Source organism: Cavia porcellus, unplaced genomic scaffold (assembly GCF_034190915.1).
Source record: "Cavia porcellus strain 051 isolate PalLab524CR breed Dunkin Hartley unplaced genomic scaffold, mCavPor4.1 scaffold_2, whole genome shotgun sequence".
Lineage (NCBI taxonomy): Eukaryota > Metazoa > Chordata > Mammalia > Rodentia > Caviidae > Cavia > Cavia porcellus.
This window is the reverse complement of record NW_026947485.1, coordinates 58557042-58574818: the sequence shown is the minus strand read 5'-3', so window position 1 is coordinate 58574818 and position 17777 is coordinate 58557042. Positions and strand designations below refer to the sequence as shown.

At 39.5% G+C, this 17777-nt stretch overlaps 1 protein-coding gene across 10 annotated transcripts in view; it reads right to left on the bottom strand.

The window, feature by feature from the left end:
* The window catches only part of Ica1 (islet cell autoantigen 1), a 170127-nt gene that overhangs the window by 107503 nt on the left and 44847 nt on the right, over positions 1-17777 (bottom strand). For all 10 annotated transcript variants that reach the window (XM_013158304.2, XM_013158303.3, XM_005006045.4 and 7 more), the window contains exons 5-6: positions 13022-13145; positions 9048-9246 (exon numbers count right to left, since the gene is read on the bottom strand). In XM_013158304.2, coding sequence (XP_013013758.1) covers positions 9048-9246; positions 13022-13145 — 323 coding nt within the window. The remainder of the gene's footprint in view (positions 1-9047; positions 9247-13021; positions 13146-17777) is intronic.

Here is a 17777-nt window from a genome sequence, read left to right as displayed (position 1 = left end):
AAAGATTTCATCTACTTAAAAGTAGATTATGGGTTGGAGGAGCAATCCTGAGAACACAAAGGTGGGTTATCTGAGCATGTTGGAAGCAAGGTGAAACAAACAAAGGACCTCAGCAGCACAGAGGTGAATAGGGACAGGCAGTAAGATGATCTTGGTTTAGCTGAACACGCAAGAGGAATCTGGCACCTCAGGAAGTGCCTGTTCCTTGGTTGGAGGGAGCTGAATCCTAATAAGGAAGCCATTAGTGACCTGTTGTTAAGTATTGTATCTAGGTGTCCCCCCAAAACCTCATGAGCTCACAGGTGGGCTTTTGGGAGGTGACTGGATCATCCCCTCATCCACTGATGAGTTTGTAGCTAAACGTGATGTTGGGAGGGCCTGGTTGGGGGTTGTGGGTCACTGGGGTGTGGCCTGTGCGGGTTTATCACCCCCCTGGTTCCTCCCGTGACTTTGATCCATCAAGGGGTGAGCAGTTCTCCTCTGCCCTGCCATCCTGCCTTGGAGCCAGCCAACCATGGATTGTAAACAGCCAAAATAAATCTCTCATTCTTTAAATTGTGGGTGTTGGATATTCTGTTGCAGCAATTAGGAAACTGACTATGATGTCTACTACACTTAGAGGCTCCTGTCTGACATACTGTCAGAGGATCCAGAATAGCAAACACCATTTCCTCCACCCTACCTTGTGGGGGCCAACTCACAGCTGAAACCGACCTCTAACTGGCACCCACACAGTTGATTTATTTAGCATAATGATCTGCTGAATGTTAATTTTTTCCCCTTGGAGAGTCAGGATTATTATGATAGCTATAAAAACAATTGTCATTGAGAACTTGCATGTACCATACTTGGTGCTAAGTACTTCCTAGGAATCATGTCTGCTAATCCTCAAAAGGGGTCCTTCCCAGTTCGATTCTGCATTGAAGGTCAACCTCAATTACTGGGTTTGGCAGCTTGCCTGGCATTATGCCGAGGATACCGATCTTCTAGTTTGTGGTTCAGGACCCATGGCACTCTGAGCACCATGAGCTGCTGAACTTTGCTTGTTTATAGTATTCCATAACAAAATGAAGAAATTTGCAGATTAAGCTTTGAAACTGCACTTTCTTGCCCCCATGGTCAAATTCTTAACCTCCTGAACTTTGGCATTTTCTTGTCTCTAAAATGGGGGTGACATCTGGGTTGCTTCCGAAGTGAAGGTGTCAACTGAGTAAGTATGAAGTGCTATGCGAGGGAGGCAATGCTATGTGTGCAGTGGGGCTGGTCGGTCAGTCGGGGTTCTGAGGTGACCTGGGTGGCCCTAGGCAAGTTCTTTACTCTCCACTCCTGTCTCCTCATTTACCAAGTGGTGATGATAACAGCATTTATAAACATACATGTCTGTACCCTGTATTTACTTAGCAAAAATCCTTCCAATGATTTTAGTGATTTTGGTGCACAATTTCCAAATTTAAAGGAAAGGTAAGCAGTTTAAAGGTAAGTTGGTTTAAAGGAAGGTAAGCAGCTCCTCACAGTAGGTGTGAATTAAAGCTTTAATCCTGTATTTCTGTGTTTTCCTTCTTTTGTTTTTGGTTAAGGAGGCAAATATCAAAGTTGCTTTTATTTCTCATGCAGTCCCAGTTTTCTCTGCATTCTTCAATATCCTTAAAGTGCCAAAGTTGGAACCAGACCTTCCATATCTCATGGTTATATGGAGAATAAAATATGGAACAGAATTTGAACTAAGGGACTAAACTAATTAGCCACATCCTTCTGATGCTATCAATTTCTAATATTTCCATCAGTTTCTGATATTTCTTTCAAACAAGAAATAAAATCAATAATATTAGAAGCTTAAGGTTAAAGTTCTACTCTCCTAAAATATATTTAAGAACTACACGCACCACTGTATGCATGTGAAGTTACTTGTTTTAAGGACTTGAGCATATTCTGCAAGGGAAATTAGACAACATGCCAACCTCTCAATACAGAACTTTTTAACTTCAGCAACACAGCAGTTCCCCAAAAAATTAAAAATAGCACTACCGTATATATGGCCCAGCAAGTCCTAGATATCTGTTCAAAGAAATTAGAAGCAGAATTTCAAAGACATGTTTGCAAATTCTTGTTTATACAACATTATTCACAAAAGCCAAGGAGTGGAAGCAACTCAAATGTTTATTAGTAGAAAAATAGGAAAAATTGATATATATTTATATTGGGGGTATTCTTCAGCCTCAAAAAGGAAATCTTGTCACATACTGAAATAAGCCAGCGATACGAAGACACATACTGTAACACTCCACTTACATAAGACGCAGGCATTTAAATAGTCAGACTCACAGAAATTGAAAGTAGAAAAGTTGGCCCAAGAGACGGAAGGAAGGAAGGAAGGAATAAAGGAAGGAAGGAAGGAAGGAAAAGAGCTGTTGTTTAACAGATATAGTGTTTTGGTTTTACAAGATGTAAAACTCCAGTGATCCAACACACAATGATGTGAAAATGCTTAATGTTACACACCTTGAAACTGAAAACTGCTTTAGATTGGTAAGATATATGCTACATGCTTTATGCCATAATTAAAAATTTTATAAAAGGCCGAGTTCTCAACGCCAACATGCAGTAGGGATGGTTGTAAAGCAGAAGCCAGCAAACTGTGTAAAAAAAAAAAAAAAAAAAAAGCAGAAAATAAGTGTTTTTGACTTTTCAGGTTCTTTGGCCTCTGTTATAATTACTGAGCTCTACCCTGGTGGTATGAAAGCAGTCGCAGAATGCATATAGGTGTGTTCCAAAAAAAAAAAAAAACCATCTATAGAAACAGGTGGCTGGTTTGTAGGCCCTAGGTTTTTGACTGTTGTAAAAAATATTAATATCTGCATAAATGCTGAATATTATCAGCTTGTAAGTACCAAAGGCTGTTGTGTCCAAGAATAATGGATGAAATACTCTTCTTTTTCCAGCATCTGACACAGCAAGAACAACAAGAATGAAAGAATCGGCAAGATGAGAAGTTGCTTGAGGGAGAAGAAAACACTACACTGACAAAGTGCTAGCCCTACTGTGATGTCTGTACTTCTCTACAGATGAGCTCAAAATTCTAGAGCTTAACAAATTTGAGGAAAAAAATGGTACAGAAAAAAAAATGGCTGGAAAAGAGCCTGGCGATTATCTTAAGTAAATGAGAAAATTGCAGTGGACTTATGAGAGCTATTTAAGCTGTCACTGCTGGTCAAGAGAAAGCTGGGAAAGAACAGCACTGCATCTCAGGTCCTGTTCTCCAACCTCCTTCTATTCCCGCCAGGAGCAGCAGTCAGTCAGCCACCTGCTCTGCAAGGGTTATCGTTTTAAGCACGTTATTCTCTACATGGTCTTGATTTAACCCTGAAAATATTTTTTGCTATTTACCAAGTTCAGTGTGAGAAAATCAATAAAGACACATGAAGTCCCAAAGGTTTCATCTCATCAAATTCAGGATTCAAAGCAAGGGTGTAATTATTCACTCCCTTCCGAGTTGTGCTATGTGAAAATGGCAGGCTCTTCCTATGGCATTTTGGCAGCTGGATTCAAGCTGCTGGAGAAGCACAAATAACAAGTGCCCTCGTTAAACAAAACAAACAAATATATATCAAAGCCAACAAATGAAAATGGAGAGTTATGAAACAAAGGAATTTTTAACACATGAAGGGACTCAACTCTGTGTATGGAATTTTAGAAGCAGCAGGGTCAAAAGACAACGGAGTCGAGTTTTACTCCTCTTTTTATATATGAATTAAGCAAAGTCTTGAGAATTGAGTTGCTGCTTAGACACTTAACAGTGACCCACTGTATGGATCCAAACTTGAAATGTTCTCCCACCTCAATTCAACTTCCTAAATCAGCTATAAACTGCCCAGATACTGATTTTAGCCAGAACCTTGATGGCCCAGGCAGAAAAGAAAAGCTTTTATCACACTGCAGGGAGACAGTCCAGCAGTGACACTCCTGACTTACTTGAAGTCCCTAACTCCCATGAGACTTGCCCTCAATTGCTAAAGGAGCCTGACCTCTGACAAAGACCAATGATTTTAGCAGTAATTAATGAAACTGTCAAATTAATTAACCCAGGTCTTTGTTCATAGGAAAAATCCCTCTATATCAATACTGCTGCTTACCAGTCCTTGACCAACTCTGCAGACCCAAACCTTCACAACTGCGACACAAGGACACCACTAACTAATAGCTCTAATATAGTCCTACCTAGTAAGCTGCCAACATTTGTTAACACGTGTTCTCACTGGAACACATCCTTTGATGATATGTCTACTGGATTAACAGGTCTCTGAAACCTAGCACTTCTAAATAAATATAAGTCTGTGAATACAAGCACAGATTACTCACATTTCCTATAATACTTTTAGATATCCTTTTGAATTATGGTGATGAAACACTGGACAAATGCTATGTGATTTCATTAAGCCACTTAATAAATGGCCCTCATTAAAACACTGGTCTCCTTGTCCTTTGTCTAGGAAGATTCTGACTCCTACAAATGCCCACGTATACATTTCCATACTATCTCTTTGGAGGATTCAGAACTATTTTCTTACACCCAACACAGCCTTGATTCCATTAAGAATAATTACCTTCCATCCCATTTCTGACTTTCCAGAAAAACAAGACACTTAATTGACCACAGGAGGACTCTCTCAAGGGCACCAGACTGCAAAAGCTGTACCATGCCCTGACAACTTCAGCTGATGTAATCTGCTACAAGAAGCTGCTTCTATTTTTAAAGTACACCCTTTTACTCTCCCCACAAAGGGCACATATATCACACATTGTAACTTTGCTCATAAAACACCTTGTGGTCCTGGCGTCAGCCACACTGTCAGGAGTAGCCTCTCACTGTGCACAGCAGCCCAACCCTGCCCACTTTAATCCCTCCACCACTGCTCACGATTTGGTCTGGAGGGGAATGACTGCATGTGGTCACTTCCCAGGTATCTCGCTCCTTGACAAGGAGCACATGATCCTGCTCCAAGGCTGGGATCAAGCCCTCTGTGTTTCTATTCCCCTATGCAGATACTTTGTAAAAGCCCCTAATGATGATGTCCAGAGCCTTGTCTCAGTCCATGTGCTCCTAAAGGTGCCAGAATGAAAGAGAGATTATTTGCTTTAAATTTTTCATTTATCATTTCTGTCACACTCACTATGTACTATTTTGTGTTTCTGAAAAAATTGAAAGCAGTCTTGGTTGGCGGTGAAAATTCATGTGGACTTGCTATGCACCTATGTTTTTTTCTGTTTACTTCTAAACATAATGAGGTCTGTGATGGAACTGGCGCCACTCCTGGGTCTGGCAGAAGTCAGAATGGTGCATTTCTCTGTGGTCTATTCCGCTAGTCATTACACAGTCGCTCCATGGTTTGTCAGGAGATTCTCCAGGCCTTGAGGCAGGGGGTCCTTCCAACCCCTTGGCCACATTCAAATCTGAGCGAACACCAATTTGATTGCACCCCTCCCTTCACAGCATCCCCCACACCCCATACCACTTTTGTCCTTCTGAGCTGACCCTGCTTTCCTCTCCAGCAGCATGGCCTGGGCACCACTGTCCCCACATCCAGCTTGCCTTCTGTGCTCTGTTCTAAATGCCCATGGCCTTCATCTAAGGCCTCTGTACAAGCTGCTTTGTCAGGCAGGAGCTCTGCTCTGTGCTTACCACTTCCTCTTTCTGACTCATCTTTCTCATTTGGCTGTCACTTCTGTCAGCGCACTTGTTCTAGGTGGTCCCATGGTACCACAGGGTACCTCAGATACTGTTTATCATACCGCATCATGCCCATGTGCTCTATTTCGACAGGATGGCAGAGATCCTGGATGCTCCCTGGGACATAGCTGGGCTTCTACCTTAGTTGCTGAATGCATGAATAAATGAACATGTGCATGCGAAAGTTTCCAAATAGAGGGACTTCAACACAAAAGAATCAGAACTTTAGTCTCTTCCAGAACTGTGAACTCAACAGACTTGATCATGGGCCTTTCATTAGGACTCATGAATTGAAAGGTGAAGGCAGGAGCCTCCCTGGGGAGCTTGAACAATCTCCCATGACATCACTGCTTCCACAGTGACTCTTGCAGAGCTACTGCAGCTGGATCACTCAGCCCGATGACTCAGAAACACATTTGGGTAACACATTCCTGAGAAATCAATGGAAACTTCAAACTGTAAACCTTCTGGGACAAAACACTGAGGCTCAAAGTTCAACTTCATGTTATAAGCTGCAAGTGAATAGAAAACTGTACACTTTAAAGTCGTTCAGAAGAGAGTAGCAATCCACAAATTAACAATGATACGTCTTACCTGCAGAACCACATATGCCAATTTACAAAGCATCATAAAGTGTTATGGCCTGTATCTAGATGTCCTTCCAAAGCTGTATGCAGTCACATGTGGGGCTTTTCAGAGGTTCCTGGATCTAGGTTGTGTGCTGCTAGGATCAAGGATGTGATGCTGGGATTGGTTCACTGGAGCAGGATTAAGAGTATGAATGCTACCCACCCTAAGGATATCCTGGGATAAGATATAAAGGGTCAGAAAGAGCTGCGGTGTTTGTTGCTCATTGCCGCTGCTGCTTGTCTTCTGTTCTGTGATGCCCCTCTGCAATACCACTCTGCCTTGGGGCCAGCGGAATGTGGACTGAAACCTCCACAACTGTGAGCCAAAAGAAACCTCTCCTCCTTTAATTTTTGAGTGCTTGGTATTTTATCTCAGCAATGAGAAAAGTAACTAAAACACAAGGTCTGTAACATGATGGGAAAGCCCAAGAGTTCTGAGAAGCCAGAGCTCTGTCTTTCTACCTTTATTCCTGAATCCGCACCATTTAAGACATGGGGGCAAACTCAGGGCCAGGTGCTAGACTGGTACTGGGGTTATGACTCACAGGAGAACCAGTATTATTCCTGCCTTTACGATGAGCCCAGACTCATCAAATATAGATTTGAAGATAGACTTGTCAAAAATGTGTACCCTAAATCCTGTGTACATAATGTTCAGCTATTAAATCCAGCACACACGGGACTAGGGACTAGGGAATAGGGCATAGCTTCAGCTATGTTTGTATGGCAAAAAAATTTTTTGAACCATATTTTCCAAAATCAACTGATTGATGATAAAGAATAGTGGGAAATGTTTCAACATTCAAACGAATGACGAAGGACTAGTTTTTATTTCATCCTTATGCAGTTAGTAACTGTCCCTGCAAATCCAAATAAAACCATATAAAAACAATTCCATGTGAAATTCTTTTACCTTCCAGAATAATCATGTATTCATTTTCATTATCTGACATATAAGAAGTGCTTGATAACTGTTGACTGAATGGATAAATCACAGGGGAGGTATTACCTGTGAAAATCCCTGTGTTCACTATGGGTATAATTAACAACTTTTTTTTCTTGTCTCTTAAGTAAAAAAATTATGCAGATTTCACAAGATTCTGGCATTTTTTTCCCTGTTTGACTATGGGATAGTTACTAATACAGGTGTTATTTTCCTTATGTACAAAATGAAGTTCACGTGTTGATTACCGTGCCCCCTAAGGAGGTATATGTGACAGTGATAAGCAATGTGCCCTGTAGATGGTGTTATTATTTTGTTTTTTTCTTTCTATTGTTGTTTTTTCTTTTCTTTTATATCCATTTTCACACCATTATCCTCATACCCTAAGTAAAGTGTTAAAGACAAAGCAAATTACTGGCATGTGTAGAAAGTCAGAAAATATCAAATGTAGCTTGGATTCACCAGAATCTATAAAGCTTTATTTACTACCTTGATTTTTTTAGCTGCTTTCTATTCTTTTTTATAAGAGTGAGTTTCACCAAATCATCTCTACGAAGCATTTCAGTACTGACTTTCCATGAGCTCAGAAGTCTGCTACACTGAGAATTTAGATAGTGCTAACATGTGAAAGATATCTGTGATCTGAAGAAAACACAGTAACAACAAAACTGAATCCTGTATGAATTCTTTTTATAGAGGACTCTAAACAAACCAAAAGAAAATTTGACTTCGAGAGGAACTCATATCCAACTAATATCTAGCTCAAGAACTAGTAACCCTTCTCCTAGCAACAGGAAGTCTCTCCTCTCCACTCCCACACCTCTAACCTCCTAGACACCAGCAAGGTTACCTATTCATAGCTCAGCAATGATGTACTTAAAAGGATATGCAGGGATTTTAAGCAAAATCTCTAATCACAGATGGATCATTCGAAATGAGTAAGACAGTTGACACAGTATTATGTCAAGTCTAACATTTGGCTGATTCTTTTTCTTTTCCCGTCTGGAAATATGTCTAGCTGACCAAACAAAGAACTGCCAAGATTGTACACAACAGCAACAACAACAAAAAAAAATCAAGCCACATTTTCATACATGCTCAGTGCATGACTGCCACCCAGTGGTAGGATGTATCTTTGTATGACACAATCTAACAACTATATTGATACACAGGAATTTAAACATGAAAGGAAGATTGTTCCTACACAGTTCGCTAGTTATTTGAGGAAAATTTAAAAAGCTATCAGCTACTGCGTGCCTCAGAGACATTTCTGAAAAGTATGATAAATACCCCTCATCAACTATTTCTACAGTAAAATTTCACTGCTTCAGAACATCTCACGAAACCAAGCATTATTATTTTCTCAATTCTAATATATATCAGCCATTTAAGAGACTTCCCTAGTGGTCTGCTCTCATTTTCTTGATTTGTTTGATCTAATTTTGGTTTTTGGTTATACATGAAAAGGCATTTAAAAGTAACAACATTACAGTAAGTTCACATTATATGCAATCCCAACTTTAATTAAAGCCAGTTACTAAATTTCAGCAATTTCCAGCTGTCTCTTCTCTCTTATCCTTAGAGAATTATATATCACATTAATTGGTATTCTGTCACATAAGAATATGTCAGCGATGATTAATTGCATCCTTGGTGTCTTTGAGTTACGTCTTCTTTACCAGAGGGACTCAAATCACACTTCATTACCTTCTAGCAGGTACCCTTTTGATAGCTGACAGGAAACCCTTACCTTTCTAAACTTCTCCATCTGCTTGTAAAGGTCTGGATCGAGCTCCTGAGACACATCCTTCATCCATAACAACGCCCCTCTGTACTCTGTCCGGCACTGCTCCATGCGGTTCACTGTCAGCCACGTGTCTGAGATGGCTCGATGCCGAAAGGTCTCCACTTCTTGGTGAAATCGACACAAAGGATTGCGCAAGGCCAACCTGGACAAGAGGACAAAGCTACAATGTTGAAACTCAGCCATTCATTCAACAGTTCAGTTTGAATCCCTCACCTTTTGTCCACCTTAAATTCATGAATGTAGAACATTGGCTGCCACATGAAAGATTCATCAAGATTTGATGAATAATTAAAATGTATATGAACTGATAAGCAACCCAGAAGTGACCACCCATGTTCTTAACCTTTAGTGTTATGTTACTTAACTGGATCATCTGCAAGCACCTCCAATAATGTTGGTGGTGGCCTCAAGCCTGGGCAGAGTTTATTTGAACTTGGAACCAATCCTGCTTCAAGGAAGGGCAATCCCATTTCCATTTCTGCACTTACTCATCTGATCTGCTCCCCAGAAGTTCAGCCCTTTGACATGGATGGGAATATGTGGGATCAGGGTCTCCCTGACCTGACCATTTTGATTGATCTTAAAGGCTGAGGCATCTGCTGCTTTCTCCAATCGTCACAAAGGAAAAAGCATGAATTCAAGTATTTAAAAATGTTTTAGGAAGAGAAATAAGTGCATTTACTGAGCATCTATTGTACATTACTATTATCCAGTAGGTTACATGATTTAATTCTATAAAAATCCAAAACACTCATACCAAAAACAAGTACACACATGTAAAATTCTAATATTAGCCATAACATACTGTCATTTATTCAGAAAAATACTTTCAAGTGTCTTGAGCTTCAGATAAAATATTTATTTTGGGTGGAAAATATTGCTTCTTCCATATTCCTACCTAAAATGAGCAATGCCAGATGACTTACTTTTAAAATATATTCTTCTCCATGTGGTTTCAGGGCACAGGGAAATATGAAAATCAGATGAATATCTACATTTCAATTTCAGTGCAGACTTACTAAGCTGAGGGGAACCATGGTGGCAGGTTGCTGAAGTCAGCTTCTGGCAGGCCCATCACTGTCTGGGCTGCCTGCCTCACGTGCAAAGCATTGTGAGAGTATAAGCAGCTTGATCAACTGTTCAGGAGAAAATATCCCTTTTACTATCCTCCCTATTGCCTTTACTGTTTTAAATACTGAGTGTTTCTATAAAAGTAGCTTGTCCACATTATCCTGCAGATATTGAAGGTTTTTTCAGAGAAACATTTTTTGTACTATATTTTTTGTGTTTTATGTTGTTGGTTTAAATTTCATATTCATCACTCACTGGGCAGAATAAGCAATTACAGCAAGACTAGCAAACAAGCCCATTAAGCAAATACTGGGTAAAGGTCTGTATAACTGAAGACATCTTCTGAAAGAGATAAGCTGTCCTCAGACGTTTCCCAAAGGAATCTGTTTATCTCTGAATTCTGTTTTTCTCTTCCTTTGAATTTTGCCTATTTTCTTGAATAGTCTGAAAACTGGATAGAAATCTTTGAAGTTGCAATAACATTATGACAAGGGGGGGAAGCCTACACATCACCTCAATTTTTTTCTTGTAACTTGCATCATATCAGATCCGAAAGGTAAAAAGCTCATTCACTTGTGATATGAAAGACAAAGAAGAAACTCAGTAACCCAAAATATCAATCTTCTAAGTGCAAGATTGGCCCGAATTTTTATTTATAAAAACTCATGCAAGGAGAATAATAAACAAAGTGTCTGAAGGTCTAGTCTAGTTATGTTTATCCTTTAGTAGGAAAAAGTTGAAGCAAACCAAGAAATGAACAGAAGTGTTAAGTGTATCCAGATTATAGCCTATTATACCATGACTTATTTTAAAGATGTATACACTGAGATAAAAAGAAAGACATTAAGAAGCTGGGGATTTGGCTCAGCAGCATAAGCATCTTGCAAGCTCTCAGTCGTGAGTTCAATCCTTGGTACCAAAAAACAAACACATTAGCATTATTTCATTTAAAAATTAATTTGCTAAATAATCTGTATATAATAGGATACAGACACTCTCAGGTATGAGGCTGTTTCTGTTAAAAATGCATTTTAGTATACCCTAACTCATGTTCATTGAGGACTAAGAATCTAAGTTCACAAGAGTTCATTTAGATCTTCAGCTTTCTGAATGATTAAGAGACTGGTTGGGATTTCATGTGCCTGATGAGCACCTTGAGGTCATGAAACCGGAGCCACCTTGCAGGAGGCGAGCCTCTAAAATGCAAGTTGGCCACACCTCATTAAATTACTGAGTACAGTTTGCTCATTTATACCAATGATACATTCAAGAATCATTTGTTTTCATTGATATCTTTTACTGGATCTCAAGGTTAGATTACACATAATTAAGGCACTGTTTTATACTTTTTGAGAATAATGAACAACACGATCAGTAATATTGACCCTGGGAGTATCCTGGATTTGGCTTTGTAGAAGTCAAATGCAAGATTTTTTTGTTTGTTTGTTTTACCGGTACCAGGGATTGAACTCACAACAGTGCCGCTTGCAAGGCAGGCGCTTAAGCCACTGAGCTAAAAATCCCCAGCTATGTTTTATTTTTTTTAAGGAATCAATTTTCCTTCTCAGACAGAAGGTTATAATATACTTGGAAAGTGTCAAGGGCTTAAAAGTAGATCTATCTGTATTAGCAAAACTTGTTTTCTTCTTTTATTTTGCCTCTGTTTTTAAATTTTAAAAATTGAGTATGTTCATTTTTTACGAGGAAAAATGTTATAACATTAATAAGTATGAAAGGTGCAATAAATAAGTATTTAAGGTACAATTCAAGATTATAGTCAAACACTTACTTGGAAAGCCAGTATAAATATTGGAAATGGTTTCATTCAACTATGAGAGTTGGCACTGCCCATATGGTCAGGGTCCAAATGTCATTAAGAAGAATCAGAATTCTCAGGGATAGGATCACTGAAAACTTGACATGCTACATTCTTTTATTCTCCTCTGCCTTAGTTGGGTTTTTATAGGAATACCCACCTAACAGCATGCCAATGGCCTGCTCTTGGCCCAAGGAAAAGCACGAAGGAAAATTAATGAGCAATGGACAATTGTAAGTAAGCGAAATTTCTGCAGCCTAACTATTTTTGGAAACTACCTACAAAGCTTCATTTAGATCCAATTCTGCTGAACACCAGTGTGCAATATTCAGGGCTAGCCTTGTGAGCCGTTGGGCAGGGGGACAGTAAAATAATGGTCCTCTTTCTGAGGCCCAAAGAACAGTTGTGCGAGGGGCTCCTGCTTATTTCACGGTGGCTCCCATAAAAATGAGCCTTGGTGGTATTAATGCTACTGATCTTCCACAATTGGTCCTGTGCCAAAATTTCTCAAATTTGAACATACAACAAAATCAACAATGGATTTCTTAAAATGCAGACCTGTGTATTTCTAACAGACTCCCAGGTGGTAGTGCTGGCCTAGGGTCTGGCCAGTGTGGTTCTGAGCATCCTGAACAGCACCTCTGCAGCTAATTGGCCCACAGAAGACACCCTTTAAACCAGTCTCATTAGGCTCCTGCTTTAATCAGCTGCTGGAAGGGGCCCAGCCTGTGAACAACACTGAAGATTAAATACAAACCTGGGCAGCACTCACAGTGACTGGTGTATATTATGCCCCGACAGGCCAGAAAAAAATACGAAAGAAGTTGTTTTAAACTACCAGAGATGAAGAAAGAATCCTCTGTGTTATTTTAATCAGTGTTAAGTAGAAATAATTAACAACTGAGTCCTGAGCATCTCTTCAGCCTCAGCCAAAAGCCTTCCTAAGATTGTGAAGTTCCCTTTCATATAAGTACATGGGTCCCAGATTCTCTTTGTCCCACAAAACAGAGCCCCGATGAAGGCCACACACCTTTGCTGGGAAGAAAAGCAGAGTGCCTTTCCTGTGGCTTGCATCATTTTTCCTGCTCTGGTTTTGTCTTGGAAGCCTTGGGATCGGAGAAATTTTCCCAGTTCATTTTCTTCTTGAGACAAGACTGATGAAGAAAAGATGGGAAGGAACTGTGAACAATGAGCATTTTTATTACAAAGAAAATGGGAGAAACAAATCACAAGGTCTGCTCTCCTTCAGAGGCAAAGACCCGGTGAAATTAAACCCAAGTGGCGCGCTGCAAGGTAAGTTCTCCCCACCTCCCCCACCCTGCCATTTAACTCTCATGCTGTTCTTCCATTTACAATACCCGAGATCAAATTCACTTGAATACATCTGTCAGTGAGTTTGGTGCCCTGTAATCAGAACCAGAAAATGACCTCTGTACTGAAAAGCAAGCCCATAATGTGCTGCTTCGAGCTGAAATAAAGGCGCTGGATCTGTCAAGTGCGACTGTGGGAATCTTTTGTGGTTGCCTATAATGCGATGCTGGCTGCCTCCTATTATTCTCTCCTGCTGACTTTTTCATCTTCACTTTCTGAGTTACTCTCTGCTCCACTATGAAACAGGTTTTGGTTGGTGGTGAGGACAGGAAGAGAGGGGGCATGGGTCATTATGTGAAGGACTTGGCAGATTTTTGAAATAGAGTTAGAACCAAATCTAAGTTGCTTATGCCTGACCTCGACCTCCTTTTTAAAAACAATCTCCAAGTACTGGAGATAAAGTGATTTGGTAAAAGCTTTCTACAGATTAATAAGCAGTAAATACAAGAAGTCACAGAATTGTATGTGTGTTTTTTCATGCCATCTTTTTAATACTGCTAGGATTAAATTCTAGGGAAGTAGTAAAATGAGTACATATATAATCAGTATCCTCTTTATAGTAGTGAAACACTCCTATTCTAGAGACTTACAGTAAAATCTAGAGGAGTCACATAACAGCACAGGGTAGAGTCCCAGGCACAAACCAACAAGACATTCACAAAGACAGGTGACATCAAGCTTCTGAGGCTGATTATTTTTCTCTAAACACTGCATTTATTATTACTCAGCACTTACTAAATAATACTCTTATTCACATTTCTACTTTAATACTGTTATATAGCACATATCTCTAAAACTGCTTCATAAATGCTTCTACGGTTCTCTTCTGTTGTCGTGAGCCTTTCAAGAATCATCCAGTATGTGCCCCATTCCTGACAAAACCTCTTCAACAATGGCTATAGGAAGCTGGCCAGAAACAATTCTGAAAGCAATTGAGTGAGTCAATGGCAAAACTCACTACTCCTTCCTTATTAATATGTGACTATGGCTCACTCTAAAGAGTCCCCTGAGAGGACCCTAGCATGAAGAGGCTTTTAAAATCTATTTTCCTGAGGCATAAGTGATGGCTTTCCTTCTCTTGTTCTCTTTCAAAAATCAAGTTCACAGAACAAGGCCCAGCTCCGAGGTTAGTTCTTCTGTGAAGTATCTAGCCTATGGCTCTGGACAGCAGTGCCCTTGCATACCTCTATTACACTTCCTATGGTAGGACCAGTGTCAGTGTGTGTGCAGGTAGGCTTGTGTCTGTCTCATGAGACTCAGCTTTCTAGGACATGGACTTCATCCCCATTTTGTATTCTTTGGGCTGAGCATAAAATACATAGGGCTAACTAAATGCTTGTGAAATTGAATCAATTATCATTTTCCCATTATTATTAAATTTTATTTCATTCACTTAATATTGAGTGTTTACATGATATTTGTGCCATGGTTCTATGTAGCTTTAACATTTTCTAAAATTGTAAGAGGATTTTGGTGTTTTGTTTTCTAAAACCTCTCACTTCTTCTCTTCACCAACTAGCATGTGACTCACTCAATTTCACAATGAATCTTTCTCTATGCAAATAAAGTTCCCATTTTGCTCCTTGTTATGGCTTGTGTTTATATGTCTCCCCCCCCCCCCACCACAAAACCTCATGTATAGAATCTAGAGTGGATGACCCTGGAATTGATTTCATGGTGTACTGCTAGTAATAGGGACACTAGGATTAAGGGTGTGAGTGCTGCTATCTGCCTTAAGTAGCCTGGATAAGATATAAGGGATAGAAACAGCTGTGGCTGGTCCTTGATGCTTTGATGCCTTCTGTTCACCATGCACTGTTTCTCCTCTGTGATGCATGTCTGCCCTGCTATCCTGCCTTGGAGTCAGCCAATGACAGACCGAAACCCCTACAAACTGTGACCTACATAAATCTTTCTTCCCTTAACTTGTAAGTATGGGGCATCTTGTGTCAGTAATGAGAGAAAGTAACTTAGACACTCTTAATAATGTGAGATTAAATTTTTCTTTTGTTTTAATTACCCTGAAGCCTCAAGTCACACACAAATGAACATGTTTGTCTTATGTCCAGGAAGAAACTAACTCGTGATACTGAATAGTTATATGGTTGTTAAATATACTCTCTCCTACATGAACCTGAGTAGGCTGAAACATTTAAAAATAATTTTTGGTCGTCTTATGGACTTGAGGATTAAACTTGAGTGGTAAGCAGGTTTTACTTGAAGCTCTGACTCATCAATTGGAAATGCTTCTGAAAATAGGACAGAAAAAGCGTAAGCTCTATCAGCTAAGCTTTGAGAAGACATGGTCATTCTTTAAGAAATTCAAGTAAAGAATGTACGTAGAAGTTTAAAATTCAAGTGGAACACATGTATCTGGGTAACTCAGATGTTTCTACTTAAACACAAAGATTTCAGTTAACTAGCACTTAAAATTCAAATAAAAACCTATTTACATTTGCTGATTAGGTTTTCAGATGTGCCTTTTAAAAAAGTAACTAAATAACTATGAAACTAATTAGCTTGGCAGCATTGACACACTCATCCCAGAGTTATGGATACACTAGACACTCTTCTGCCACCGGGAATTCAGTGATGAACGAGACACTGGAGGTTCCGGATCTTAAGACAGCTCATATTTACGTTGCAAGTGATAAAAAATAAAACATGCATAAATACAACTCTGAAACGCACACACACAAAAAAATACCAGACAGAACAATGAGAATGAGTTACTGGGAGCCTTAGACTGAATGTCCAGGGAAGGCATCTCAGAGCAGATAACTAATAAGTCAAGCTCTGAATGACAAGCACAGACCAGTCCTGATACTATGAGGAAGAGAACAGTGAATACAAAAAGCTTCAGATAACTTCATGGGAGAAGGGAAAGGTGATTGGAGACCTTGACTAGACCTATTTATAAGCCATGGTATGAGAGTTTGGATTCTACTTTAACTTTTATTGGAGGCTTTAAAAAACAAGAGCAATATGATCCAATTTATGCTTTCATTAAACTTATTTTGAAATAATGTTACATTTACAGAAAAGAATTCCTGTGTATCCTTCCCCAGATCATCTAATATTTCCCACGGTGCAGTGATCAAAATGGAGACATTAGCACTCTCAGTCCTGCCAACTGAATATGAATGTCATTTGACTTTTTATGGTCTCCCATGAATGTTCTTATTCCTTTGAGGATTTAGTCTCAAATCCCATGTTTCAGTGACATACTGAGTCTCCCCAGTCTCCTCCAATTTGTGCAGGGCTTCTGCCTTTCTTGTCCTTCAGACTCAGATGGCTTTTTAAATATTTTGCTTTCTAGAAGCATTTGGTAGGATGTCCCTCAGTTTGGGTCTGTGGTTAGGATGGGACTATGGATCGCAGGAAGGACACCACAGAGAGAAGAGTCCTTTTCAGTGCATGGCATCAAGGAATACCTGATGGCAGCACGATACTTTCTCTCTGAGGACATTGACCTCTATGACTTGTTTAAGGTAGCATTTGCTGGGTCTCCGCTATTAGGTTCATTTTTTTTCCCTATTAAAAATCTTAAAGATTTTTATTAAAAATCCATGAGACTTTGCAAATACCGTTTCTGCTTAAAATTTCACTGGCTAATTGTATTACTCTTCAGTGACTCCAATCTGCCATAATTCTTACTGTGCCTAGTGGGAGTTTTGTGGTTCTTTTAAAATATATTTATTAACTTGAATATATTTATTAACTGGAAACAGTAGTCCCTATCATCAGCCCATCCATCCATCCATCCATCCATCCATCCATCCACCCACCCACCCACCCATCATTTCTATATGAGCAATCATTCTTCCTATGGGCTACAGCATAATACTATCATTAAGTATTTTATTGCTCAAATTGTACCAGTTTTGACCACAAGCTTGCTTTTGTCTCCTTTCAAAATAAATATGCCTGTCATTTTTAAGTACTTTCTTATGTTCTGGCATTCTAAGATATTCCAGGCTCATTTTGAATTTTCCCTGCTCCAGTCCTGAAATCAATCACTTCTCCAAGGCGTGGGGAAACCTATTTAGAAACAAATTTGAATGCTCGGTGTATTCACTGACATGGGGAGCTAGTGGTTGTCGGTATTCTCAGCTGACAGAGGCAAGAAATTCATGAATGTATGCTTACTCATTTACATGCACTCATCTATATTTATTCCCAGACACCTAACTGTATGGAGTTCTAGCTCTTTATATAGACAATGACTTTCTGTAATACCTTTGAATCCAGTACAACACCACAACATTTATTCTAGCCTTTCCCTTTCCTTGTACTTCTTCCTACCACAGGCAATGGGAACCCAGGCTCTCATTATCTACAATAAGTCTACTCACTGATTGGCTTTACCCTCAGTACACAGTAAGTAGTTTCAGAATTTCTAACTTTAACTCATA